Below are 25,814 nucleotides of genomic sequence, written 5' to 3' on the forward strand. Positions count from 1 at the left end.
GGCAAGAGAATCGCCTGAGCCCAAAAGTTTGAGGTTGACATCACCACACTCTACAGAGGGCAACATAGTGAGACTCTGTCTCAAAAAAAAAAAAAAAAAGATAACTAAGTTCCTGAAAACTTTCCTGCATGTGACACACCCCAAATCCTTCTCCACTGGAGTGTTCTGGTGCATGAGATTCCACATCTGGCTGAGGAAGGTTTTGGAAGCACTGATATTGTCCGTGAGGTGGGATTTGTTTTTATACTGACAAGATAACAGTGGCAGTCAAAGGAGCTCTCAAGTGTGATTCAGGTTCTTATTGCTTTTGCATGTTTTGTTTTTAGAGATGAAGTCTCCCTATGTCGCTCAGGCTGGTCAGGAACAGTAGAGACAAGTGTTCCTCTTGCCTCAGCCTCTTGAATAACTGGGACTACAAGTGTACACCTTTAGGCCTGGCTCATTTTTTTTTTTATTTTTATTTTTTTTTATTGTTGGGGATTCATTGAGGGTACAATAAGCCAGGTTACACTGATTGCAATTGTTAGGTAAAGTCCCTCTTGCAATCATGTCTTGCCCCCATAAAGTGTGACACACACCAAGGCCCCACCCACCTCCCTCCTTCCCTCTTTCTGTTTTTCCCCCCTTAACCATAATTGTCATTAATTGTCCTCATATCAAAATTGAGTACATAGGATTCATGCTTCTCCATTCTTGTGATGCTTTACTAAGAATAATGTCTTCCACGTCCATCCAGGTTAATACGAAGGATGTAAAGTCTCCATTTTTTTTAATATGCCTGGCTCATTTTTATACTGAAAAAGTCAGAACAGTCAAAGGGTCTTCTAGATTCACTGCTCTCCTGTCTTTTTTTCTTTTATTTCTAATTCTTCTTCTTTTTTTTTGTTTAGAGACAGGGTCTTGCTCTTGCTCAGGCTGGAATGCAGTGGCACATTATAGCTCACTGCATCCTTAAACTCCTGGGCTCAAGAGATTCTCCTGCCTCAGCTTTCCAAGTAGCTGGGATTCTAAGCATGTCCCTCTATGCTCAGATAACTTTATTTTTATAAGATGGGGGGGGAACAAGAGTATCAGATAATTTTTTTTAATTTTTGTAGAAACAGGATCTCACTATAGTGCTCAGGTTTGTCTCAAACTCCTGGCCCCAAGTAGTCCTTTTGCCTTGGCCTATCAAATTGCTGGCATTACAGGTGTGAGCCACCATCGCCAACCTCATGTGTCTTTTCCTAACACGAACCCTAGTACTAAAGAGGTGTATCATGCTGGTTAAACATTTTGCCACATTTGCTATACTGATAAAGTCTTCAGCATGAAACATGTGGTTCCCATCAAGAACTGAGAAGGGTCTGTGATTTTACCCTAATGGTAGGCTAACAAGTAAGCCTGACAAGGGAGCATTAGAGACAGCCGTCCAGACTCCAGTGTGTGTCCAGACCTCATACTCTCCCAATGTCATGAGGTTGTAGGGAGAATAAAATAAAATGACATGAGTTAAGCAAATATAACTATACCTGGCCCAGAGTATGTGGTCAGTAAACAGTACTGATGTTATTCCATTAACTTCATGGTTGTTCCTTTTATTGGATTGATATACATTGTTTTTTCCAAGTCATGAGGGGTGGATTTTATAAGCCTAGCACAAGGTAGCATATAAACAAAGCCCTGGAGACTGACAGCTGAGGTCTTCAGGTAGGAATCCTCCTTGGTAGAAGGTGACTGAGGGCCTAGCTAGTAAAAGAAGGGGCTGAGGGCTTTTCCTCACCACTTTTTGGGATTGGACTTCAGTAAAGAGAACTGCAAACCAAAGGGTAACACCATCTGTAGTGACAGGGGCAGAGGGGTGGCAAATGAAGGTTCAGGGCCTGGGATGGGATCAAGGCACCTTACAGACCCAGTTGCACTTCCAGAGGGCCCCTGTGGCCGGCTCCCTCAGATGCTTCACAGGACCCTCAAGTTCAGATGTTGCTTTGAAAGCATCTTATCCTTAGATGCTGGCATCTTAAAATCTTGAGTATTTCACAAGCCATTTGGGGAGCCTCAAAAGCAACTATGACCTTGTTGTTGGATTTCCCAGACAGCCTTGAATAGAGAGAAAGCCTGAGAGGTCGTTAAGTGCCAGGTTCTAAAAGTAAGGAACAGTCATTGGTCTGGGAGCTACCTTGGCTGGGGGCTCTGAGGACAGAGACAGGGAATGGGGTGATCAAAATACTAGTGACAGATGTTTTCCAGAGTCACTTTGGTGGATGGCTGGGGTCAGATCTCAGTGTCAGCACTGGTGGAAATGCTATCTCCTGTGTGTGGGGGGGGGTATCAGAGGATTTCTGGGGGAGGAACAGGATAGAGAATGACAGGGATTGCCAAGTGCCCCTGGCAGTAAAGAATGCAGCAACATGGGGCTGAGTGGATTCCACATCCAGGAATCTTTCTGACCTCTAAAGGCCAGCATGCAGGCTGTGTCAGCAGTCACAGTACCCTCTCTAGTCTTTTGGCCAGGTCAAAAGATTTGGTCATGGGGCTATGGCATGCATCCAGCTGGGACGCTATTCCACAAACTCGAATGAAGAGCACGGGATAGGGACAAGATATTCAAGATTTATCCATGGACGACTGAACTATGTCCAGCTAAGCTCTGAGGGCCATTTCATCCTTTCACCCTGTGAGGCACACCTCGATATTGATTCTGCTTCCAGTCTGCTACGTCTCTATTAAAAGAAACTTGAGAAAGGACATACTTTTTTCAGATGCAGCATACTTTTGGGAGTGAATGTCTTTTCTAGGGGCTGGGGCATAATCAACCTGAGAGACCCACATAAGTTCCAGTATCACCTGGGAGGTCTCACCTGGGCCTACAGAGCTGCGTTTGCTGACAAGGGCGTGGTCTGGGTGACGTCATCACCTGCCTGCTCCGAGGCACCGCCCCTCCAACGGGCCTTTCCCATTAGCCTCAGGAAACGAAGACAGGCGCCACCTCTGCCTGCGAAGGGTTGCTCTCGCCTCCGGTCTCGCAGCCGCTCTTCCAATGCGCCCAAGCGCCAGAATTCACTCACTGCCCAGCGGGACGCCTTGTCAAGCTCCAGCTCTTGTGCACAGTCAGCTCCCAGCATTGGCCAGGGAGGCAAGGGCGAAAAGTGGGATCATTAGGCTAATCAGAGCCCGCGCCCGCCCCCGCCCCCAGTGCGATCTTTAGCTTAGCCCAGCGGTAGTCTAGGTAACAGAGCGCTTCCGCCCGCCCCAGCTGTTGTCCCAGCGTCAGCAGCGGCGCCTCCCTGTCCTTCTCAGAGGCTCGAAGCAGCGGCTCCGCGCCCCGGAGTGGAATAGTTTTGCCAAGACGCGATTCTAGGTGGTCTAGGGAGGCGGCGCTGTGCAGTGCCGAAGGGGCAGCCTGAACATGGGCTTTTGTCCCCACCCCTGGGGAGTGCCCTCGCAAGCAGGGTGCGGGGTTTTTCATTCGATTTGCACCGTGCACCCTACGCACAAGCAGGGAACAGTGACTCCGGTGCGACCCCTTTGCCGATGAGGTTAATTGTCTCGTGATTATACCCTCAGTCTCTGCCATATCTTCAGATGCCAGTACTGAAAAGTGAGAGACGGAGGTTTCTGTCCAGGCTACGGACGTGCTCAACAATTCCTTTATCTTTTATTTACTCTGGGGAGCAGAACTAGACTAGAACTAGACCAAACCTTTATTTATTTAGTTTCTCCCAATAGGCGATGATATTGTTTTGTTTTGTTTTTTGAGACAGTTCCACTATGTCACTCTTGGCGGAGTGCGGTGGCGTCACAGCTCACAGCAACCTTAAACTCTTGGGTTTAGGCGATTCTCTTGCCTCCCAAGTAGCTGGGACTATAGGCGCCCGCCAAAGCACCCGGCTATTTTGTTGTTTTGTTGCATTTGTCGTTGTTTAGCTGGCCCGGGCTGGGTTGGAACCCGCCAGCCTGGGTGTATGTGGCTGGCGCTCTACCCACTGAGCTACGAGCGCCGCTCAATGATAGTTTTAAAATCGGACGGCAAAAATTGGCCGATGGCGGTGGCTCAAACCTGTAATCCTAGCACACTAGGAGGCCGATGCAGGTGGATTGCTTAAGCTCACGAATTCGAGATCAGCCTGAGCAAAAGCAAGACCTCGTCTCTTAAAAATAGCCCACCGTTTTGGCCGGCGACTGTTGTCCTAGCTACTCGGGAAGCTGAGTCAAGAGGATCGGCTGAGCCCAGCAGTTTGAGGTTGCTGTGAACTATGACGCCATAGTACTCCAGAGGGTAACAAAGTGAGACTGTCTCCAAAAGAAATAAATTAAATTAAATTGGCCTGCGGGATGGGGTCAGTGTGCTTCCACACATCAAGTGGTTGAACCATGACTTATTTATTCAAACCTAAATTTCACCTGCCTCTTTGGTTTGGTTTCATCTGTTACCTGGGAATCCCTGGCTGACTGAGTTGGATGAACAGTGGTCTTGCATAAGCATTGCAAGCTCCTGGCATGTGCATGGGTGGAGTTGTCAACACTGAGCTTCCCAGTGGCTTCATCAGGTTGTGCTTTTTAGGGGGCACTTAGGTTTTCCCTCTGGAGTCATGCAGATTCTCCAGAAACAACTCTTTCACCCTAAACCAGGTGGGGAGAGCACTGGGGCTTTGAAGGCTTCTCAAGTAGGTGTCTTCAAGGCAACTATTCCAGGTCTCCTCTCCTTGGGCTACCTGGTGGGACCTCTGTTCACTTCCATCCGTGCCGACTCAGTATTAGGCATTCCATAATTAGTGACATCTCATCATCCACTTCTAGCTTCGGAAATGCACTGCTGTTGAGTGCCCTTTCACCATCCTTGCACTTGTGGGTTTATGTTTTAAACACTGCCCCGGTGGTTTTAGTGGATTTCTGAGCTGGTGTGATGCATGTGTTCCATCTGACCTTTTGGCCCAGAAGCCCAGGGACACATTTACAGTTACTGACTCTTCAGGGTTAGTTTAGAGCAGAGGAGCATGTGCCTTTGTTTCTGAGTTCTCCATTCCACAGTTCTGCGGACTTTCAAAGGGAGACAACAAATGGTTCAGGAGCCCAGGTGTCACTGGGCAGAGGACCAGCACCAGAAGAGTTTGGGGACCTACTCCATGTATAATCCCCTCTTTGCAGGAACCTGAGTGTTTGAGGGGTAGAAAAGGGGTCTGGCCGTGATGGCATGTTTAGGAATCAAATTTATGCTCTTTGTGTATAAGGGATGGCTACAAGGTTTTCGTTTGTTCTGAGATCCTGTGCCCTGAGCAGAGTGCCACAGTATCATCATAGCTCATAGCAACTTCAGACTCATGGGCTGCAGGGATCCTACTGCTTCAGCCTCCCCAGTAGCTGGAACTACCAGTTGGGTTTTTTATTTTTTGTGGAATGGGGTCTTGCTCTCAGACAAGTCTCAAACTCTGAGCTCAAGCAATCCTCCCACCTCAGCCTGCCAGAGTGTTAGTTAGGATTACAGGCATGAGCCACCACACCCAGCTGGCTGCAAGCTTTTGGAAATCATGGGATAGAGCCACCTTTGCAGGGTCATGATACATGGCCACACCCCTTTCCTCAGCAACAGGCAGCACTTCCTGCCTTGATTTCCCCATTGGCTACACTTCCATGGCCAGTATCTACAAAGGCTCATATCCCAGTAGAGTTGTTGCTGGAGGACAGCCACACTTTTCCCACTTCACCAAGGCCTCTGGTTGCCCCCTATCCACTTCTATATATGAAAAGGATATAGGCATCCAACTCCTACACTCGGCCCCAGACTGGCTCCAACTTTACCCTGTGTCTCATTGAGGAGACCTGGGTTGAAGTCAAGTTCCTAAACTTCTATGACAATAACTCCTAATGGCATGTCTGCATATATTCAGTATCATCTACATTATATTAGGGTGAAAGAGTATCTAGTTGTTACTATTAACACAAATGTTTATAGAGACTGGGATTGCCATACTCAGTGGCATGTGCTTGTAGTCCCACCTACGTGGGAGGCTGAGATAGGAGGATCACTTGAGTCCAGGAGTTCTTGGCTACAGTGTGCTATGTTGATTGGGTGTCCGCACTAAGTTTGCTATCAATATAGTGACCTCCTGGAGTAGGGGTCCAGCATGTTGTCTAAGGAGAGGTGAACTGATCCAGGTCAGAAATGGAGGTCAAAACTCCCACGCTGATCAGAAGTGGGATTGTGTCTGTGAATAGCCACTGCACTCCAGCCTGGGCAGCATAGTGAGACCCTGTTTTTTTTAAAAAAAGAGAGAAGCAGCAGCTGAGATTGGTTACTCCTGTAATCCTTACATTTTGGGAGGCTGAGGCAGTAGGATTATTTCAGGCCAGGAGTTTGAGATGAGCCTGAGCAATGTAGCAAGTGCTTGCCATTACAGAAAATAATTAGCTGTGTGTGGTGGCACATGCCTGTAGTCCCAGCTACTTGGGAGGCTGAGGCAGGAGGAGCACTTGAGTTCAGAGTCCAGAAATTTGAGATTATAGTGAGCTATGATAATACCTGTACACTATAGCCCCAGCAACAGGGCAAGACCCTATCTCAAAAAAACATACCAAAAAAACCAAAAAACTAAATAAAAACTTTTTTTTTAAATATATTTTAAGATTTCTTTTCTTTCTTCATTTTTTTTTTTTTTTGGTAGAGACAGAGTCTCACTTTATCGCCCTCGGTAGAATGCTGTGGTGTCACACAGCTCACAGCAACCTCCAATTCCTGGGCTTAGGCCATTCTCTTGCCTCAGCCTCCCAAGTAGCTGGGACTATAGGTGCCCGCCACAATGCCTGGCTGTTTTTTTGTTGCAGTTTGGCCAGGGCCGGGTTTGAACCTGCCACCCTCCATATATAGGGCTGGCGCCCTACCCACTGAGCCATAAGGCACCGCCTAAAAAAAAAAAAAACTTTCAAAACTCTTTCTAAACCTGACCCTTGCACCCTGGAGTCAGGAGAGGGTGATTAAACGGTGGAAGTCCACATCGCTATACAGGAACTACTCGCATATTATAAATCATAAATGCCGATTTGTTTGTCCCAGTAAAAAAGACCATGAATTTCCCAGGATGTAAGGTCCCAAGTAGGGAAGATTCCTGGTCTGCTGAATCTCCCAGAAAGCAAAATGGGGAAAGATCTACTCCCCCCACCCCGCCCCGCCACCACCTACAACTGCACCCTTTTTTCCCTACCAGGTGGAGCATTACACTAGGGAGAAATGGAGCTCAGGAAGGTGTTATACAAGGCCTTAGGTAATGGCAACTCCTTTCTATTCAGCTCTCTGTTCACCACATAATTGAGGAGGAAGAACAGGCCATGTAGCCACAAAGCCCAGGAAAAATGAGCAGTCCTCTTTCTTTCTCTGAAGTTACTTTTCTTTTCTTTTCTGGAGACAGTCTCACTTGGATACCCTTGGTAGAGTGCTGTGGCATCTTAGCTCAACCCCAAACTTTTGGGTTCAAGCGATTCTCTTGCCTCAGCCTCCCAGGTACTGGGACTACATGCCACAGCACAGGCAATCCACCCACCTCAGCCTCCCAAGTGCTGGGATTACAGGAGTGAGCCCCCACACCCGGCTGAAGTTCTCACCTCAGATATAAACGTTCCTCATAATGTTAAAATTGGTAATTACAGTCATTGACAGGCCTTAGCCAATACTGAGACTTGGATAAGAAAGTGCCAGTGGCCGATCACCTTGGATCTGTGTTTCCAATGCTGAGAGCCACATTGTCTCTGGAAGGCTTCCATAGCCTGAGTTGGCTGTGTGTGGGGAACCAGGCCAGTCCATCAACCCAAGAAGGTAAGAGCACAACCCAGGAGGTGATGCCAGTCTACCTGGGTTGAGTCCAAGCTTTGCCGTTAGGGATACCAGGCACAGAAGCTACCTCATAGAGCTGTGGAGAAATATCCCAGCACTCAAAACAGAAGCTTGCAGCAAACATGTGTTGACTATCAGAGTGTCCGCCAACATGAATGTTCAGTAAACTCATCTTTTCTTCTGTTTCCCAGAGAAGGAAGCTAGAATTCAGTGCCCAGCCACTTGCTGGAGGCCAGCACCAACCCTACTGCCTTAGCCCTTCTGTGTACTAGGCTGGGCTTCAGAAGCCTTGGATGAACCGAGTTCTGGGGTGGGGGAGATATCCTCAGCATCTGTCCAGCAGCAGGTTGTATGCAGACATCAAAAGGTTCTCTGACCCTCCCTGGCCCCCCATGCTGGCATTTCCTTTCCTCACCTTAGCATCATCTCTGTCAAAATACACCTGAAGCATCCTCACTATGCAAGACTGCCTTTGTTGGCCTCCCACTGGCTCTAACTACAGTCTTGGCTCACCAGAATCCCAGCCAGCTCGTCCTATACTGTTTCTGCACTGTGACCTCTTTGGGGACGGAGGTGTAAGCTAGAGCTGAAGTGGCAAATCCTGTCTTCATATGCAACTGGAACCAAGCCACTGGGTGTCACTTCTGCCTGACTCAAAGGCACAGAGATTTCCCTCACGGAGGATTTCTAGAGGACATGGGTCTGGAAGCTGAAGAAGGGATTTACAGAATGTCCGAGAAACGAGAGGCTATGACCTCAGGCTTCTGCTTCCCTCCCTGACGGAACTTTCCATGATGCACACTATAGACATCTGCCCTAGGGGTGCAGGCCAGCCCTGCCCTGGAAGATTTCTCACCAGTGTGGATTCTCTGGTGGTGCAACAGTGCTGGGCGCTCCCGGAAGGTGCGGCCACACTGTGCACACAGAAAGGGCTTCTCGCCAGTGTGGATGCGCCGGTGACTCAGCAGTACCGTGCCTTTAGCAAAGGCCTTGCCACAGTCCGTGCAGCGGAAGGGCCGCTCACCCGTGTGCAGCAGCTGGTGTTGTGTGAGGTTGGAGCTGCGGCTAAAGGTGCGTCCACACTGCGTGCAAGAGAAGGGCTTCTCCCCCGTGTGCACACGCTGGTGCAAAAAGAGCGAGGAGCCCTGACTGAAGGCAGCACCACAGAGTGCGCAGGAAAAGGGCTTCTCTCCCGTGTGCGTGCGCTCATGCTGGATCAAGTGTGAGTTGCGGCAGAAGCGGCGGCCGCACTGCCCACAGGCATAGGGCCGCCCGCCCGCGTGGATCTTGCGGTGCTGGCTGAGGTTGGAGCCGTGACTGAAGGCTTTACCGCACTCGCTGCAGCGGAAGGCCTTCTCCGCCGTGTGGATGCGCTGGTGCCGCACCAGTGAAGAGCTGTGCCGGAAGGCCTTGCCGCATGCTGCGCACGCATAGGGCGTCTCCCCGCTGTGGATACGCTGGTGCTGCGTCAGGTGCGAGGTCTGGCTGAAGGCCTTGCCACACTGTGCGCACTCGTAGGGGCGCTCCCCAGTGTGGGTGCGCAGGTGCTTGAGGAGGTCGGAGCTCTTCAAGAACACTTTGTTGCATGCCCTGCATTCGAAGGGCTTCTCCCCAGGGAGGCCGGGGCCAGTGTTCAGAGCCTCACCCAGTTCATCCCAGGTTGGGGGCGCCTGGTCGCTGGGGAGTCTCTGGGGTTTGAGCCACTCCGCACCCACTCTACGTTCCTGGGTACTGCTAACAGCCCTCGGGTCCGGGACCCTCCGGAAAGGTCTCCCAGGGGCCTCCCGGGCAGATAGCTTCTGCTGCTCCAGCTGCTCCAGCCGCTGGGGCTGCATCCTTGGCTCAGTGCGGCAAGGAAGCCGCAAAGGGGATGTTAGTCGCAGGCTGACGCTTGCCTGGCCAGTGCCTGAGCTGAGCAGGAGACTCTCCCAGTAGACCATCGACACCCCTGTGGGTTTTCGCTCTTGTGACGGGGAGGCGCCCTGTTCTCCCCCCTGGCTTTCTGCACTGTGCCAGGCACCAATAACAGGGAAGGCCCCTGGTGAGGCTGCTTCTCCGGAAACATCTCTGTCCTCTACCAAATGCCGGGAACCTGAAGGTAGAGAAATGGTGGTTACCTAGCATATCCTGGCCAGGAGGCAACTAAAGCAGGCTGACTGGACAGGCAAGAGAGATGCTATGAGCTGGGAGTAGTTTAGGAAAAAGAAGAGGCTGAGGCCCACCGTGGGGTAGGTGTTGGGGGACTTGGGACAGCACCTGCACTGGTGAGTGTGGCACTCACTCTATCGGGGGCTCCCACAATCTAGGCACCACCTGAAGATGCTCAAACGTGGGGTGAGGAAAGCTGAGTAGATGCTGTGTGCCACCCAGCTGCTCTTCCCCTTCCAAGACTTGCTCCCTTCTCCCTGAGTGCTCCTCGCTCAGGCACTGCCGCCCCAGTCTGCCTTTGCTCCTGGCACTGACCTCCATCTAATGTTGTAGATTCATTCATAAACCCTGCTCACCTACTGCCTCTCTTGGGACCAGCTGGCCCCACAAAAGCAGGACCACAGAGTCCTGGCCGAGGCTGGGTCTACAGGACCTGGGATGGGCCTGGCCACCACAGGTGCTCAAGAAACACTTGATGAACACAAACATGAATGAAGAGGATCGACTGACTCACAAGTGTGGCAGGCAGAAATGGAAGGTTTGAGGCCTCATAATCTACCTGAAGGTAGGACTCTGGGCAGGTCTCACCACTGTCTGTGCCCTTGGAGCTCCTCCTTCCAGGGCAGTTAAGGCTGTAGCCTCCAAGAAAGGCTGATAATGGAAAGGAAAGCAATCGGGTGGGAGGTGGGAGAGGAAGTGTGTCTAGCGGTCAGGAAGGGGGCCAAGAGGCTTGGCCACAGGTTGGTCCCAAGTTCGCCCCATGTGAGCTCCCACTCACCAGGGTTGTGCTTCCCCTGTGTGTTCCTGGCTGCGGTAGAGTCACTCCTCCTGGGAACCCAGGGCTCTTCGCCTCGCTCCAGTTGGACAACCACACGAGGTCGGGAGGTGGAGAGTCCTTTGAGAAGGAGGAACGAGTGAGAGCCCAGCCCTAGCTCAGAGCCACCCACCTCCCAACAGAGGACAGGAATCAGGGTTCATGGAAAGGAATCATGTCCTGGCTGGGAGCTGTGGCTCACGCCTGTAATCCTAGCACTGTATGATTGTTTGAGCTCAAGAGTTTGAGACTAGCTTAAGCAAGAGCAAGAGCAAGACCTCGTCTCTACTAAAAACAGAAAATTAGCAGGGCATGGTGGCATAGGCCTATAGTCCCAGCTACTTGGGAGGCTGAGGCAAGAGGTTCTATTGAGGTTCTCTTGAAGAGTTTGAGGTTGCTGTGAGCTAGGATGCCACCATGTTACTCAACCCCAGGGTAACAGAGTGAGACTTTGGCAAAAAAAAAAAAAAAAAAAAAAAAGGAAAGAAAGAAAGAAAAGAAAAGAAAAGAAGAAAGGGATCATGTCATTTTCGCAACCAGGAGAACCTGAAGATGGCATCATTGTAAGGGAATTAATGGAACAGCTCATGGGTCCCCAGGCATGGAGACACGACAGCCAGAGGGATGCTGTGAGTGGTTGGGTCAACCAGACTGCTCTGGGCCCAGACTGCTAGCCCATGGGGGCCCAGGTCTGAAAGTGTGGGCCTGCTCCTGGCTCCCAGGGATGTGAGGGCACAGTCCTAGCAGGCCAGCCTATCATTAAGTGCACTTCCCACGGAGGACCAAGGCCTTACCCAATGATGCCACAAGTGTGAAGTTTTCCAGCATCACATGCCGGTATAGGGCCCTCTGGGCTGTGTCTAGGAGTCCCCACTCCTCCTGGGAAAAGTAAACGGCTACATCCTCGAAGGCCATCAGGCTCTACAACAGCAACCAAGGGAAGATACAAAACAGTCTAATCCTTATTTAATTAGATATGACTGTGTGACCCAGGACCAAGCTCTGTGTGACTCTCTGATGGCTACTGTCCTGGATATCCCTTGGTCACTCATCCTTCTTTCTTGTTTCTGTCTTAGCACTGTCTTCAGATGGCACTTCCCTCATCTGTCTGGGCCTCCTCCCCTCTGCTCTCCTTGTCTGGGCCACTGATACCTATGGCCCCTCCCAAATGTGGTCCTCTACACCAGCGAGTCAGAGCAAGCCATGGGGTCTAGGGTTGTTGCCACACCAAGGACAGCTTCAGGTGTCCACTCATGTCTCAGCATGACCACGCCTGACCCTCCCAGACAGGTCCTTCCTGCTCTTGTACCAACCAAGAGTGTAAGTCCCAGCCATGTACCCCAGGGCATGCCCATTCTGGAACCCTCCCCTGCTGTGTTTGCCTTACATGTTGCTCCTCCAGCCTGTGGGACTAAATGATCCCGATGGGGGGTGGGAGTGTGGGGTGTAGGGGTGTGTATGGCCCCAAGGACCTGGTGAACACATGGAAGTCAATCCTTTGCTCCTTTGACACCAGTGCCCCTCAATTTCTTTTTTTCTTTTCTTTTTTTCCCTGTCCCTCATCCACTTACCTCAATTTCTTTCTACTCTGCTGCCACCCTCCCCTCCCTCAACCCTGCCATACCTGCAGGCACCCCAACACACACTTCTCACCTTGAGCCCTGTCTATCCCTGGCCCAGGCCCTTCCATCATCCCCTCCTCAGTGCATTTCGTAGGCACTGCTTTGGCCCAGAACGCCAACGACGTCAGGTCCAGGGATCCCTCCACTCCCGGATGCCAAAGAATCCTTATGCTTCCCCTGAGTGAAAGCCCGTGTGCTTCACATCCTCCTCTCTGTCTACAGCAGCTCCATTTCTCTAGGTGCTCAGGCTGAAGAACCCGGCGTTTCTTAGTCACAACACTTGCTCACATCCCACACCTGACAGCAGCAGCGGTACCGGGGTTCAACTGCCCCCTGTAGCCCAGGCACCCACCGCTCCCCCGACTGTGGCAGTAACCTCTTGCATTCACACCGACACTCCCATGAAGCAAACGGTGGAATGGAGGTTTTAAAATCCCAACACAGAGGATGTCAAAATTCTGTTCAAAACCTTCCCTGGCTCTCGCTGCCCTCGAGGTGAAGTCCACCTCCTTGGCCGGCCTTTTCAGGAGCCCGCATCTCCGCCCCCGACCGCCACGTTGAGGAGGCTCAGTTCAGAAACACCCTGGGCTCAGTCTCCTTCCCACCTCTTGTACTGGCGGGACCCTCCCGCGAACTTCCTTCACCGCCTCACGAGTACAGGTGCCCGAGGTCCGGACCTGCACGCGCCCGCCCCTCTGACCTGGACGCCAGGTTGGGGACCAAGCCCCGCTCTGCTAGCTTTAGGACAGCCGGAGACGAAAGCGACGCGGGGAAGTCGTCCAGGTAGAGTCATTTCCTCGCTTGGGCGTAGGTCTACGTGAGGGCGGTCCCTCGAGTCCTGTCGCCAGGTCTGTCAACGCCGCCGCGCCGCCGGGCCCTGTCCTCAGCCGGCTGTGGGCCTCAGTCTCTCGGGCAGTCACCCGGCGTTCTTCGCCTGTGACTGCCCGAGTTGCGTCGGGGCTGCAGCGGAGGAGGGAAACACTTGGCCCCGGCCGCTGCCCGACCACCCCACAGCACCCTCCCCCCAGCCAGACGCAGAGAAACCGAGGCTGGGGAGTACAACAGGCCGTCACCACGCGCGCACAAGCGGGCGCACAGCTCCGCTCCACTAGGGCCTCCCGTGCCGCCCCCGCCTCAGTCCCAATGGCTGGTGCCGCCAGACGCCGGGCGCCGAATTGACAGTCCCGCACACCGGAAGTCCAGCCCAGCAGCCTCTCATCGAACCAATTCGCGCTGGGGACGCACGCGCTGATCCTTCTAGCATGGGTGGATTTAGGGCGGCCAGCTTTCCGGCCCCTAGGCGGTGCAATTACCGATCTCCCTGGCAACCGCCCAGCCTTGCCGCGGTGCGGGAAATGGCAGTCCTTGACCCAGCTCGGTTCCAGCGCGTTCCGACGTCTGGTACCACCGCGCGGCTGCTCATCCTGCCTCACGTGTTCTCGGTTCTCTGCGTCTCTTCGCGCGGTTCAGAGACCTAACCTCGAAGCTGGGCAAGCGGAACCACAGCAGCTGCAGAAGCCACAGCAGCGAGTGGCGCAAAGGGTGTCTCGTTCTGGGAAATGCCGGCTGAGGGGTGTGGGCCAGAGCTCGCGTTTCACATCCTGAACCCCCTGGGCCGGGGCTTTGACTTGTCCACGGCATCAGTTTACTGTGGACGTTTCAGGTCCGTTGCTCAGAGCAACCTCCAACTCTTGCACTCAAGCAATTCTCTTGCCTCAGCCTCCCAAGTAGCTGGGTACCCGCCAGAACATTTCAAGTGGAAATGCTTGGTCAAGAGCGATGGGGTCTCCCTCTTGCTCAGGTTGGTTTTGAACCTGTGAGCTCAGGGCAATCCACCTGCCTCGGCCTCCAGGAGTGCTAGGATTACAGGTGTGAGCCACTGTGCCTGGCCTCTCCCTGCTCTTTATACGTCCTTTATCCATATCCTTGGTGAAGCCATGCAATTAAGTGTTAGTTTAGTTATTAGGAATGTCCAAGCACATGCCTCAGTGCACAGAGATAATTATCAGTGGGGGTGGGGATTTGTACCTACAGAGCCCAGCTCTGGAGTCTGTATCTTTAACCACTTATTGTTTGTTTTGTTTTTTTTTTTGAGACAGAGTCTTACTCTGTTGCCCGGTATAGAGTGACATTGTCTCAGCCTAGCTCACAGCAACCTCAAACTCCTGGGTTCAAGAATTCCTCCTGCTTCAGTTTCCCAAGTAGCTGGGACTACAGGTGCCCATCACCATACCTGGCTAATTTTTCTATTTTTAGTGGCGAAGGGGTCTCAGTCTTGCTCAGGTTGGTCTCCAACTCCTGAACTCAAGTGATCCTCCTGCGTTGGCTGCCCAGAGTTGGAAAGCCTTCAGTTATAGCTCTAACCTTGTCAAGCACCAGAAAGTTTACACCAGAAAAAGACCTTATGAATGCAGCCAGTGTGTGAAAGCCCCATCCTCAGTCAGCACCACAGAGTTCACACTGGAGAAAAGCCTTTTGAATGCAACAGATGTGAAAAAGTCTTCTGCTACTGTTCTTTCTTTTTTTTTTTTTTATAACACAGAAGTTCACATTTATTTAGAATCTTTAAGAACTTTGTCTTGGTATACTTGCCCTGCAGTATAGTATGGAAAGGCAATAAGGTGCTATTTAGGTGAAGCTCAAGGATTCAGTTGCAAGCCTGTCAACTGATTTTGATCCCAACACTGGCCAGCCATGTGCCTCCAAGTTAGTTTAACTCCTGGCATCCTGGATTCCCTATCAGTAGATCCCCTATCTGTAGAGCAAAGTTATGGATTCTCACAGACAGTTGAGAATATAAATGAGCAGATACAATAAAGGGCTTATGACAGTGCTGGGCATGTAGGATGTGCTAAAAACACACTACCAACTATTTTAAGGGAGTCCAACTGCCAGGATAACCCCTAATCTTGGAACGAGTCAACTTCCCCCTTGAGAAAACAAATCAAGTTCCATGGCCCTGACTGGGGTCTTCCCTCCAGCCAGCTCTGACTCTCTAGGACTGGAGGAGTCTGTGTTCAGTTCTGTCTCCCCGAAACTGGGGACCCACTCTAGCCAGATCCCAAACTGAAGCATCGCCGTGTCCCAGAACAATTATAACAATACATATACTGTCATGAAAGTGATGTGACTGGTCTCTCTCTCTCTCTCTCAAAGTATCCTATCTTTTGGGACCATGACTGAGCACAGGGAACTGAAACTGCAAACAACATGGGGACACTATGACTTAAGCAAATACACCACACGGAAATTACAGGTAGACAACAGATAGTGAGGATTCTTTTAGAAAGAGACACATGGTAGGGAATCTATATATTTATACTATTTATACATCAATTATTAACCTTAGCAGTAAAAGCTTTCCGGACATTGGCAAGAAAAGCTGAAAAATTGTTGGTCTTCCTTATGTTCTCTTTAAGTTCTGCTAGGCATTCAAGGTGAGGAGAACTATCTGACACTTCATAGTCCCTTGCTTCATTTAGATGCAGAGAAAACATAAACGGGCTCTCAGGATGCTTAGGGTCAATGTTAGTAAATATAAACTGCAATTTATCACCATAAATTTTTCGAATTTCTAGTCCAAGTTGATCTTTATACAGGTCTGCAGATTTCTGCAGCCTTTTCAACTTCTCTGCATTCGCTTTGTTAGCAGTAGAAATAGTTTCCTTCTTCCTAGAATACTCTTCCTTAAGATCCTGGATTTTTGCAGTCACCACTTCCAATTCCTGCTTTTTGTCTTTTACTTCAGCAATCAACTGTAACAAGTTATCTTTTTTTTCTTGAATGAGCACATTCTGCTTGCTGATCTGATTTTGATATTCCAGAAACATCTCCACCATTCGTTCTTCTTCCTTTAATTTCACAGACAGTTTTTCTGAAATGTTTTGATGGAGTCCCTGTAGGCATCCCTGAGTCCTGCCATCTGACAGGCTGTATCAGTACTTTTGAATTTATTCCAAAATTCATTTATGCTTTTATCCAATAGTGCCAGCTGGTCCTCCACCATTCTGTAAGACAATACTTCGCAGGCAGGCCTGAGCCCCGCCACCTTCCCCGCACCAGATCCACACCGCCTCGGGCCAAGAGCAAGTCTCCCCATTCTAAACTTTCTAAGTACCAGAAAAGTCACACTGGAAAAAAGGCTTCTAAATGCAGTGGACACAGGAATGCCTTCAGCCAAAGCTCCAGCCTCATTCAGCACCAGAAAGGTCACACTAGAGAAAGGCCTTAGGGTTGTGATCAATGTGGGAAAGCACTTAGCTGGGGCCTTCTTGTTCACCACAAAAGGATTCACTCACGAGAAAACTTCTGTGAGAAGTTTCAGAAGGAAGCCATCAGTCAAAAATTGAAATTTGCACATCATAGCCATCTCTCTAGGGGAAGATTACCTGTGAGTGCCAAATTTGTGGGACAAATTCAGGAGCTGTGAACTTATCCAGGCCCTTGTCAGATTATGCCACTGCCAGATGCCATCTCACCTCTACTGGTTAGCCGGTCTCCATAGTGTGCACCTGGCATACTCAGGGACTTTATATGTCCTTTATCCAGATCATTGGGGATATTTGCTATATCAAATACCAATTTCCAAAGTTCTGGGCCCAACAGATATAGCAAATCCACAATGATATGGATATCCAAACTCCTGGGCTTGAGGGCACTCTTGTTCCCATCTTGTTCCCTAGGGAGAACCATGAGTGATGAGATTCCACTAGGATCATGGTTCAGGCATTATCCTGACCTAGTTCTCTCCAACAGGATCTGGACATCCTGCAGACATCCAGAGATTTTCCTTCTTGGTCTTTGTTGAGTCTACAGGTGACACTTATAATGGATTTGACCAGTCTCCAAATACCCAACCCTGGACCCCACCTCCACAGTGTGTGATAATAAATGCCTTATTATTCAAGCCATATTTTAATTATTTTTTTTTTGAGGCAGAGTCTATGTCGCCTGAGGTAGAGTGTTGTGGCATCACAGCTCACAGCAACCTCAAACTCTTGGGCTTAAGCGATTCTCTTGCCTCAGCCTCCCAAGTAGCTGGGACTACAGGCTCTTGCCACAATACCCAGTTATTTTTTTGGTTGTAGTTGTCATTGTTGTTTGACAGGCCCGGGATGGATTCAGACCTGCCAGCTCCGGTGTATGTGGCTGGCGCCCTTAGCTGCTGAGCTACAGGTGCCGAGCCTTAAGCCATATTTTTTTGTGTGTGTGGTTTTCTGTTTTTTTTTTTTTTGGCCGGGGCTGGGTTTGAACCCGCCACCTCCGGCATATGGAACTGGCGCCCTACTCCTTGAGCCACAGGCGCTGCCCCTTAAGCCATATTTTAATCTTGAAATGCACATTGTGTGTGGGGAGAGAGTGAGAAAAAAAATTGGGTTCTAATGGTGCAAAGAGGAAAAAGAACTGTTGTGGGAGGCAGGTGCTGACAGCAAGGAACAGTCCAGTTTAACCTCATTTCCCTTGTGGCCCAAGGCCTCACAAGACAGACTAAAGGTCTCCGTGGTCCACTGATGTGTCTTAGATGCCAGGACTTTCTGTTGGCCCCAGAACTTTTGAAATTGGGTGTTTGATACAGCAATCTGCAGTACATCCTGGGGCAGCTGTGGTTGGGTCCTTCCAGGAATATATTCCCCAGCAGCCTTGAGGGGCCACTGTCTCCTGCACCTGCCCATGAATAAGACCCTAGACTTTGGATTCTATAGGCAGCAATCACTGGCCTGAAGATTTGTAGTGGCCACACAGGAACTATAAGTGGATACAGAAACACCAGGTTTAAGGGCAGGGAGTGATGATGACTGTAACAAAAGGGAGATGTGCCTGGTGATGTCCTGAGGCAGATCATACTGGCTGAAAAGAGCTGGTTATGTTCAACTCCACATGCAGTGACTTTACATGAGTAGCTTGAAAGCAGCCACAGTCGGGGAATTATACCACAAAAATTATGAAACAGCAGCTTTCTGGAGGAAAAAGTATGATTTTTGCATGTTTGCCAAATTTGCTGACAGTGGCATGCATAGGAAAGACTCAATTCTGTGGCTCCAGAAAAGTCCTGAATACCCCTGCCTTGCACAGCCACATTCTCTAGAACATGTTTTCCATGTCCCATCAGAATGGGCACAATAGCATAAGCTTGTCACTGCCAGGGGAAACAATCTAGAAGTTTTGAGGATTCTTGTAGTGTCCCTGGGCTATTCACTTCAAGGCCATTACTGCATAGGCAGGAACCCAAGGACTGTAAAAAGGGAGATCCTGTCATGCAGAGAAGTGACTTCTGTGGGTCAGGCAGGGTTCCTGGTTTCTGCCTGGCAGCCATGGCCTTCATCTTCTGCTGATATTTGCTGCCACAGAACCAGGGCTGTTTCAGGGCATGGGGAACAGAGATGTGAGTCAACATATAGTTGCTCCATTTTCCGGTTTTCTGAGAGGACTGAATACATATTTTTATGTGGAGGCTTTTGATTTCATAAATGTTAAAAGGAATTTCCCAGAAGTAATTTTATGCAGAGTTGGATCACAGGAACTATGGACATGAGGCATATACCTGTGTCCCAGGGCCAACAGTGTGACTCTCTGACAGGAGGCAGACCAGGTTGAAGGGAGCCCACAGGTTCCCAGATATGATGTTCCCTTTGTCCCATAGCATTTGCCCCATAATAGATAGTAGGACAAGTGGCACTGCTGTTCTCGCTGCCTCTAAGCAGAATGACTCTCTTCTGCCTAGTCACCTGAAGCTGGGAGAGAAGCAGACCACGTGATGAATAGCACCCATTCAGGCCTACAGTCAGCCAGGCATGTGCCAAGTCAGCCAATGTTCTCTCCAGCATCCTGAGCAATCAGGGCAGCTCCTGGATTTGGGTCATCCCTCTGGGAGTGATACTCTCTCCAAGTGACAGCTGTCTTCTGGGAACATGAGAGGGCTGCTTTGGATCAGAGTTAAAATCTAGCTAAGTCATGTGGGCCTCAGGCCTCCAAGCAAGGTGAAGAAGAAATTAATCACAGAGCTTTATCCCACCTCAGTCTAATGACCCTTCCCCCATTGGGAAAGAGTTCTTAACATCTTGCTATCTGATCTTCCATCCCTGAAAGGCAATTGGCCCATGGGGCTTGGATATGTGCCAGAGGAGGCTTTCGTGGTTCTGAGCATCTAGGGAATGGGGTTGCCAATATACATCTTGACCTGATGGGGAGGCCTGCCTGTGAACCACCACAGAGGAAGAGAGCATTGGGTGACAGAAGTAGCCCTTTTGACATCATTTTAGCCCCAGATCCAAGTGATGCCTGAAGCCAAATGCCAAGTGGACATTTCATGTACTAATAAGCAATGATTTTTTGTTGAAGCTAACTACAGTGGGGTTTCTGTTACCTAGGAGAGTTCTCTACCTGCAGTGGTGCCCACAATATCAGCCAGTCCTTCATCTACTGGGTATGCAGGGACCCAAAGCAGAGCTCCCCAAAGGCCAACACAGAATTTTTGACCAGTGCCAGGGACTGGGATAAATGATACATACTCTAACAATTCTAGAGGCTCAGGCAGCAGGAGCAGCAAAAAAGCTGATAATACATCCAAGCTCTTTTTTTTTTTTTTTTAGAGATGGGGTCTTACTCTTGCTTAGGCTGGTCTCAAATTCCTGACTTCAAACAATCCACCTGCCTCAGCCTACCAAAATGCTAGGATTACAGGTGAGAGCCACCACACCCGGCCTCCAAGCTGCCTCCTTTTTCCCTTCCCTGTATCTCCTGACCCCATGGCAATGGCATATAAAATGTAACCTCAGCCCATGTTACTCCTTACAGCCCAGGCCTCCCTTTTAGCAGTGAAATTGTCATGTATGGTGCCATCATAATAAAAGGTAAACTCCTCACCCTAGTTTGTGGGACCGGCATGACATGGTTCCTCAGACACGTCATTTCTGCATCTACCTTGTTGTTTCCTCTAGTTGGGACACTCTGCAGATCCATTCTTCAATTTGTCATGTCTCGAGTATTGTTTCTTTAAGAGCTCTGTTGGAAATACCACTATTTGGAATTATCCTGGTATTTTTCCTGCTTATATGTCAAATCTCTGTGTTTTCCATTAGATGGAGATCACCTGTAGGTGAAGACCATGCCTGTTATATAGCCTCGTAGCTCTGTTTACCTTAGGTCCCACAAAAAGCCTGGCATACCCACACCATAGGAGTTCAGGAGACACATTGTAGTAACTGACCGGGCAAAAAGACCACTAAAGGCCCCTAACTGTCTCAGCCTGCGTCCCCTCACATCTCAACCCCCCCACCTTGGGTTAATTCCTCAAACAGGTTTCAGAACAGAACAAGGAAGTTCCCTGAGTTCCCAAGAACTCCTAGCAACAGGTAACAATGGTAGAACTGACCCCACCCCCGTAGCAATGACTGAACAATGGTGAACAAATTACCTACGCAAAGTTCCCAAGGTACTGCATCCCCCAAGTTTGTCCCCATGCCAGCTGTCACGATGTAACCCCCTGAACTGGTGCCAAACCCCCGACTCACTGTAACCCCACCCCTGAGCTAACCAGCCATGTCTTACTTCTGTTTTTGCTTGGCTTGCCACGTAGCACAAAAAAGGTATAAAAAGCAACCTGCTTTTCTCTACGGGGCCGTTTGCCTTCGGGCAGCGACTCACCTGCCCAGGTGTAATAAATCACGGAGGTCCCCTGCTCAGGTGTAATAAATCACCATCTGATTTATACCTGAAGTGGGGTCTGAGTCTTTCTTTCAGGTGGCAAATGAGTTACAACAACATTTGTTGACCTGTCATTCCACAGGACCTGTGCCAGAGTCCAGCTGGTGCCCACAGTTATAGCTGATGCTTTTGCAGCATATAGGAGAAGGAGAAGCATGACAGAAAAAGTAACAGTGAGCACCTCCCCTTAGGGGATGCATTCTTAATCCCTGATCATATCTCATACTGTGTCCTCTTGTACTTCAGCAAGGAAACTGAGTCTATTAGTTCACTTATTTAACCAGTGCCATGGTGCAACCATTAGGTGCTGGGGACTGCGCTAGACAGCAGTGAACAAAATACACAGGTGCCCTCTTATTCTGATTAATTGAAAAATTGTAAAAGGTGGCCAGAGGCGGTGGTTCACACTTGTAATCCTACCACTCTGGGAGGCAGATGGACTTCCTTGAACTCAGGAGTTCAAGACCAGCCTGAGCAAGAGCGAGAACCTATCTCTACCCCAAATAGAAAATGTAGCTGGGCTGGTGCTGTGCGCCTGTCGTCCCAGCTACTCAGGAAGCTGAGGCAGGAGGATCGCTTGAGCCCAAGAGTTTGAGGTTGCTGTGAGCTATTACCCCATGGCACTTTACCTAGGGCGACAGAGTGAGACTGTCTCAAAAAAAAAAAAAAATTAAAAAGGAAGTCATATAAATATAAACTGGTAACCTGCTTTCAGCAAAGATGGAGTGTCAAGGACCAGATTTACCTTCAACTGAATCAACGAGACACCAGGCACAAGATTCGAGGGAGTGATTTTCAAACACTGGGACAGCATACAGAATAGATCAATGACTCCCAAGACAAGAGAAACAAAAGGAAGCGGGCGCGGGGCACCGCGAGGCGCCTTCAGGGTAATGCAGTTCGCGCTGCCGGAGCAGCGACGCGGGAAGCGCCTCAGCTCTTCACTTTGGCAATGACCCAGCGGCAAAGAGACAGGCTCAGGGAATTAGCGTCATAGTCGGTGACCTGCCGGGCTCTTACCCTGGACAGCGCCGCGCGGCGGCAGTGAATATGCCGTGACGATAGCCGGCGCTTTTGAAGCTCTTGGCTGGGGAGGGGGCGGCTTCCATCCCGCACCTTCCCTTGAGCTGTGACCTGTGGCTGCTGGATCTGCCTCTCTGAGCTTTCGATTTCCCGAAGGTGAAACCAGCGCCACACATCTTGGGGCCTCCACACCCAGCCTTAGTCTCCGGCGCGCGGAGAGGTTCCCTGGTCCTCAGATCCTGAGTGGCCCGGCCGCCCGCGTTCGCGCCGCCTAGTGGAGGTGTGGGGGTCGGGCTCGGCCCGCGGGGCTCGCCCTGGCGCATGGCCCCGCCCAGCCCACGGGTTCCTGGGCCCGCAGCGTTGCCCGTGGGCCCCGCGCAGGTTAGTGGAAGGTACCCCAGCCCTGACACACTGGGAACCCAGCCTTCATCATCCTGGAGCCCCGATTGGGTGGGGTCCCAGCATCCTGAATCCAGGCTGGGGGTTATGTGGAAGAATCCCCATTTCTGGAATCCTATGGAATGAGGTCCGGAAGGCTGTACAGCATGTGTAAATTGTTTGGATGTGATAAAATGAAAGTATTCAGGGGACTGCAGATCTCCAGTTAGTCTGGTGGAAACAGAGCAAGGAGGCTCGACTCAGTCCTGGAACGGCAGGCTGAAGAGCTGGGCCTCTATTCTGACGGTGGTGGGAGGTATGCAAGGTTTGCAGCATACCTTGGCAGAGCCATCTCACCCCTGGGACATAGGCAGAAGTCCAAAGTTTCCATCCTGCCCGGATGCAAATATTTGCACCAGTCTTCTCCTTATGCATTGGGAATGCAGCTTCCTGTGTCTGTTTCCCCCTTTCCTGGCATGAGCTAGGATTGTCCTAGGCCCATTGGAATGGCTTAATTTCCATTGCTGCTGAGAGGCTTAGGCAGGGAGCTGACCCCATACTGGTCAAGAGGCCTTGAGGGGAATTCGGTTTGAGCTTTCCAGGAAGATGCACATTCCTCATGGATGGGGTCAGTCAAGACCGTATGTAACTCTTATGATGTGTCCAGGGAGCCCACAAATCACCTTCCATGGAACCACCTACCTTGTCCGCTGTATAATGTGTGATAACAAAGACCTTATTGATCATATCCCATTAGTACTAGGCGTTTTACTGGGGTAGGTTAAGAAAAGAAATGGACATAGGGAATGGTTTGGGGGGCACATGAACTGCCTCAGGGCATAGTAAGAGAGCAGGGAGACTCTGTCCTGTTGTGGTCTATTTTGGGTTGCTGTGTGAAGGATTGGGAAAGACTGAAAGGCTCTGGAGTGAACATAGTGGCCTATGTTTCAGTTACCTGAGGACCCAGAGCTTACTAAGGAAGAAGAAATTAGTCTGTAACACTATGTAACAGAATGTTATGTTGCACCAGGAGCTTACTCTAAGAAAGAAGAAATTAGTCTAACACTAGAATGGTATGTTGGATCAAGATGCAGGTCCCTGATTCCCCAGGAGAATTTTTATGATCTGTCTTCTGGTTCCTAGTAAGGTGATAATGACTCTAGGAGGCCAGTAGGCAGGGTCACCAAGGCAAAGACCTAGAGGGGCCCAGTGGAAACTATATGTGGGTAGAGAAACACTAGGTGTTGGGCGGCACTTGTGGCTCAAAGGAGTAGGGCGCTGGCAAGATGGTGGGTTTAAACCTGGCCCCAGCCAAAAAAAAAGAAACACTAGGTGTGAGGAAATACAGAGTTGGGGAGACTGGTAAACTATAAAGCATGTGCCATCCAGAACAAAGAAGTAGCTGTGGCTCCCCATCAGCTGTGGATAGGGTGCAGAGCAACTTGAGAACTGCAGTCCTGTGTGCCTCCTGTGGCTGAGGCCACAATGAAAAGAAAATACAAATTTATGTGCATTTACTTTGCCTCTGTTGAACTGTATCTTGGCCTCCATTACTCTCTAGGCAGGAACTCAGGACTGAGAGAAGTGATATCCATTAGTCCAGGAAAGTGGTTTTTGTAACCTGGCCAGGGTTTCTTAGTCACTTAGACACTGCCTTCATGGCTTTATGGTCCTGCTGCTCAGCAGAAGAGTAGGCATCAGGGCATGGGTAGATCTAACACAGCTGACAGATTTAGTATTTGAGAAGAATCTTGAGATCCAGAATCTGGTTTTTGGCACCAATTACCCACCCCACCCCCCAAAAAAATTACTGTGTAAGTTCAGCACAGTCTCCATGTGAGCTGTTGATATTTCTTTATCTGAGTCCCCCCCACCCCCCCACACACAGACAGAGGAGTACTCCTCATGGAGAATTAGCTGAGCGTAACTGTAGTCCCAGTACTCAGGAGACCAGGGTGAAAGGATTGCTTGAGAGCAGCCTGGGTAAAGTAGCAAGACCTTTATCTTTTAAAAAGAAGAAAATAGGGGCATGAGCCCACATCATTGAATATGGTGTTAAAAGCTACTGCCACTTCTGTCCCAGGCATCTCTCTGCTCTCCCTAGCCAAGTGAATGTCACCCAACGGGCTCACTGGTTGGGTACATGGCAGGACCAGTATTCCATCACTAGTTGTTCCTCGCCTTGACCATGGCATCCTTGGCATCCCAAAGATCCTATGGATTCTCATGGCTGAACATTAGGCATTATACCCCAGGTAGAAACCATTCTCATGAGAGTGAATCAGATCTTTACCACCAACAGAACTATTAGGAGACAACCTTTTCAGATGTGATGGAGTGCAGAATCTCATTTGTAAAGAGCACTTTTCTGTTTATGCCCAGCAGAGTTCAGAAGTGAGAGGACCTTATCTAGGGCTAGATATTTGTGAAGGCCTTGGAGGGTAATAATGCTTTTCTAGCATTGGAGTACCCAGAGCAGTAAAAAGCCCAAAACAGAATGACAGGTGGACAGACCTTCCCGTCTCCGTCATCAGAGCACTCATAGCACAGGTATGTGACAAGAGCTGAGTGGGAAGACAGAACCACCAACTATAATCTCAGCCACCTCAAGGCAGGCTGTACCCAATGAAGCCCCTCAAGAGCAGTGGCTGTGGGAATGCTCTGCTGAAGACGTCTGCCTTCTTCAATCACCTGAGAGCCCAAACCGAAGAGAGACTCTTTGAACACTTGGTATGAAGAAAGGCCCTCAGGAAGAAATCAACCCTTAGAAATAACCAAAAAACTCACACAGAAACGTCCTGTATGAGTAAAGAATGTAGGAAGCTCTTTAGTTCTCTTTCCCATGTGAGAAAGCAACAGAAGTTCCTGTGGGAAAAAGAATTACAAGTGCAGTGAAAATGGGCAAGTCTTTAGCCATAAATACCCTGTTTTTTTTTAATCACCAGAGAATTCACAAAGGAGTGTAAGGGCAAAAAATGTGGGGAAATCTTCACCCACAGCTCCTGGAATCCTATGAAGCATTATATCACTGTTGTTTGCTGTTGCAGAAGCCATCTATATTAGTTATCTACTGTTGTGTAACAAATTACCCAAAACTTAATGGCTTGAAACAACAGTATTCATTATCTCTCTAGGTCAGCAATCTGTGTGCAGCCTGAGTCCTTTGCTTCAGTTTCTCACAAGGCTGACAACAGGGAGTCAGCTGAGGGTATAATCATCTGAAAGCTCAACTGGGGAAGGATCTGCTTCCAAGTTCACTCATATAGTTGTTGGCAGTATTCAGTTCTTTTGAGCTGTTGGGCTCAGGGCCTCTCTTGTTCTG

The 25,814-nt window shown here is 49.8% G+C and overlaps 1 protein-coding gene and 1 pseudogene across 2 annotated transcripts; both read right to left on the bottom strand.

Annotated features, from left to right (window-relative positions):
• Positions 1 to 3,528: 3,528 nt before the first annotated feature.
• On the bottom strand, positions 3,529 to 22,364 carry LOC128596113 (zinc finger protein 324B-like). Of its 2 annotated transcripts, none has more exons than XM_053605526.1 (4): positions 22,112 to 22,364; positions 11,561 to 11,687; positions 10,731 to 10,847; positions 3,529 to 9,896 (listed from the first exon to the last, which is right to left on the bottom strand). In XM_053605526.1, exons 2-4 carry the CDS (start codon positions 11,679 to 11,681, stop codon positions 8,527 to 8,529), a joined length of 1,608 nt encoding a protein of 535 aa, XP_053461501.1. In that variant the 5' UTR covers positions 11,682 to 11,687; positions 22,112 to 22,364; the 3' UTR covers positions 3,529 to 8,526. The 2 variants fall into 2 exon arrangements, with proteins under 2 accessions (XP_053461501.1, XP_053461500.1); XM_053605525.1 differs by lacking the exon at positions 22,112 to 22,364 and adding an exon at positions 13,089 to 13,539.
• Positions 15,001 to 19,895, bottom strand: LOC128596117 (kinetochore protein Spc25-like; annotated as a pseudogene).
• Positions 22,365 to 25,814: the final 3,450 nt, after the last annotated feature.

The sequence above is a fragment of the Nycticebus coucang genome, chromosome 10, assembly GCF_027406575.1.
Source record: "Nycticebus coucang isolate mNycCou1 chromosome 10, mNycCou1.pri, whole genome shotgun sequence".
Lineage (NCBI taxonomy): Eukaryota > Metazoa > Chordata > Mammalia > Primates > Lorisidae > Nycticebus > Nycticebus coucang.

What these genes read in the sequence shown, in the direction of transcription:
- LOC128596113 (XM_053605525.1), bottom strand. Translation starts at nt 13,181, where the DNA reads ATGACTCTACCTGGACGACTTCCCCGCGTCGCTTTCGTCTCCGGCTGT. An exon ending in CACACTTGTGGCATCATTGG is followed by an intron (nt 10,848 to 11,560) that starts GTAAGGCCTTGG and finishes TCCTTCTCAAAG; the next exon opens with GACTCTCCACCTCCCGACCT. An exon ending in ACAGGGGAAGCACAACCCTG is followed by an intron (nt 9,897 to 10,730) that starts GTGAGTGGGAGC and finishes CTCTACCTTCAG; the next exon opens with GTTCCCGGCATTTGGTAGAG.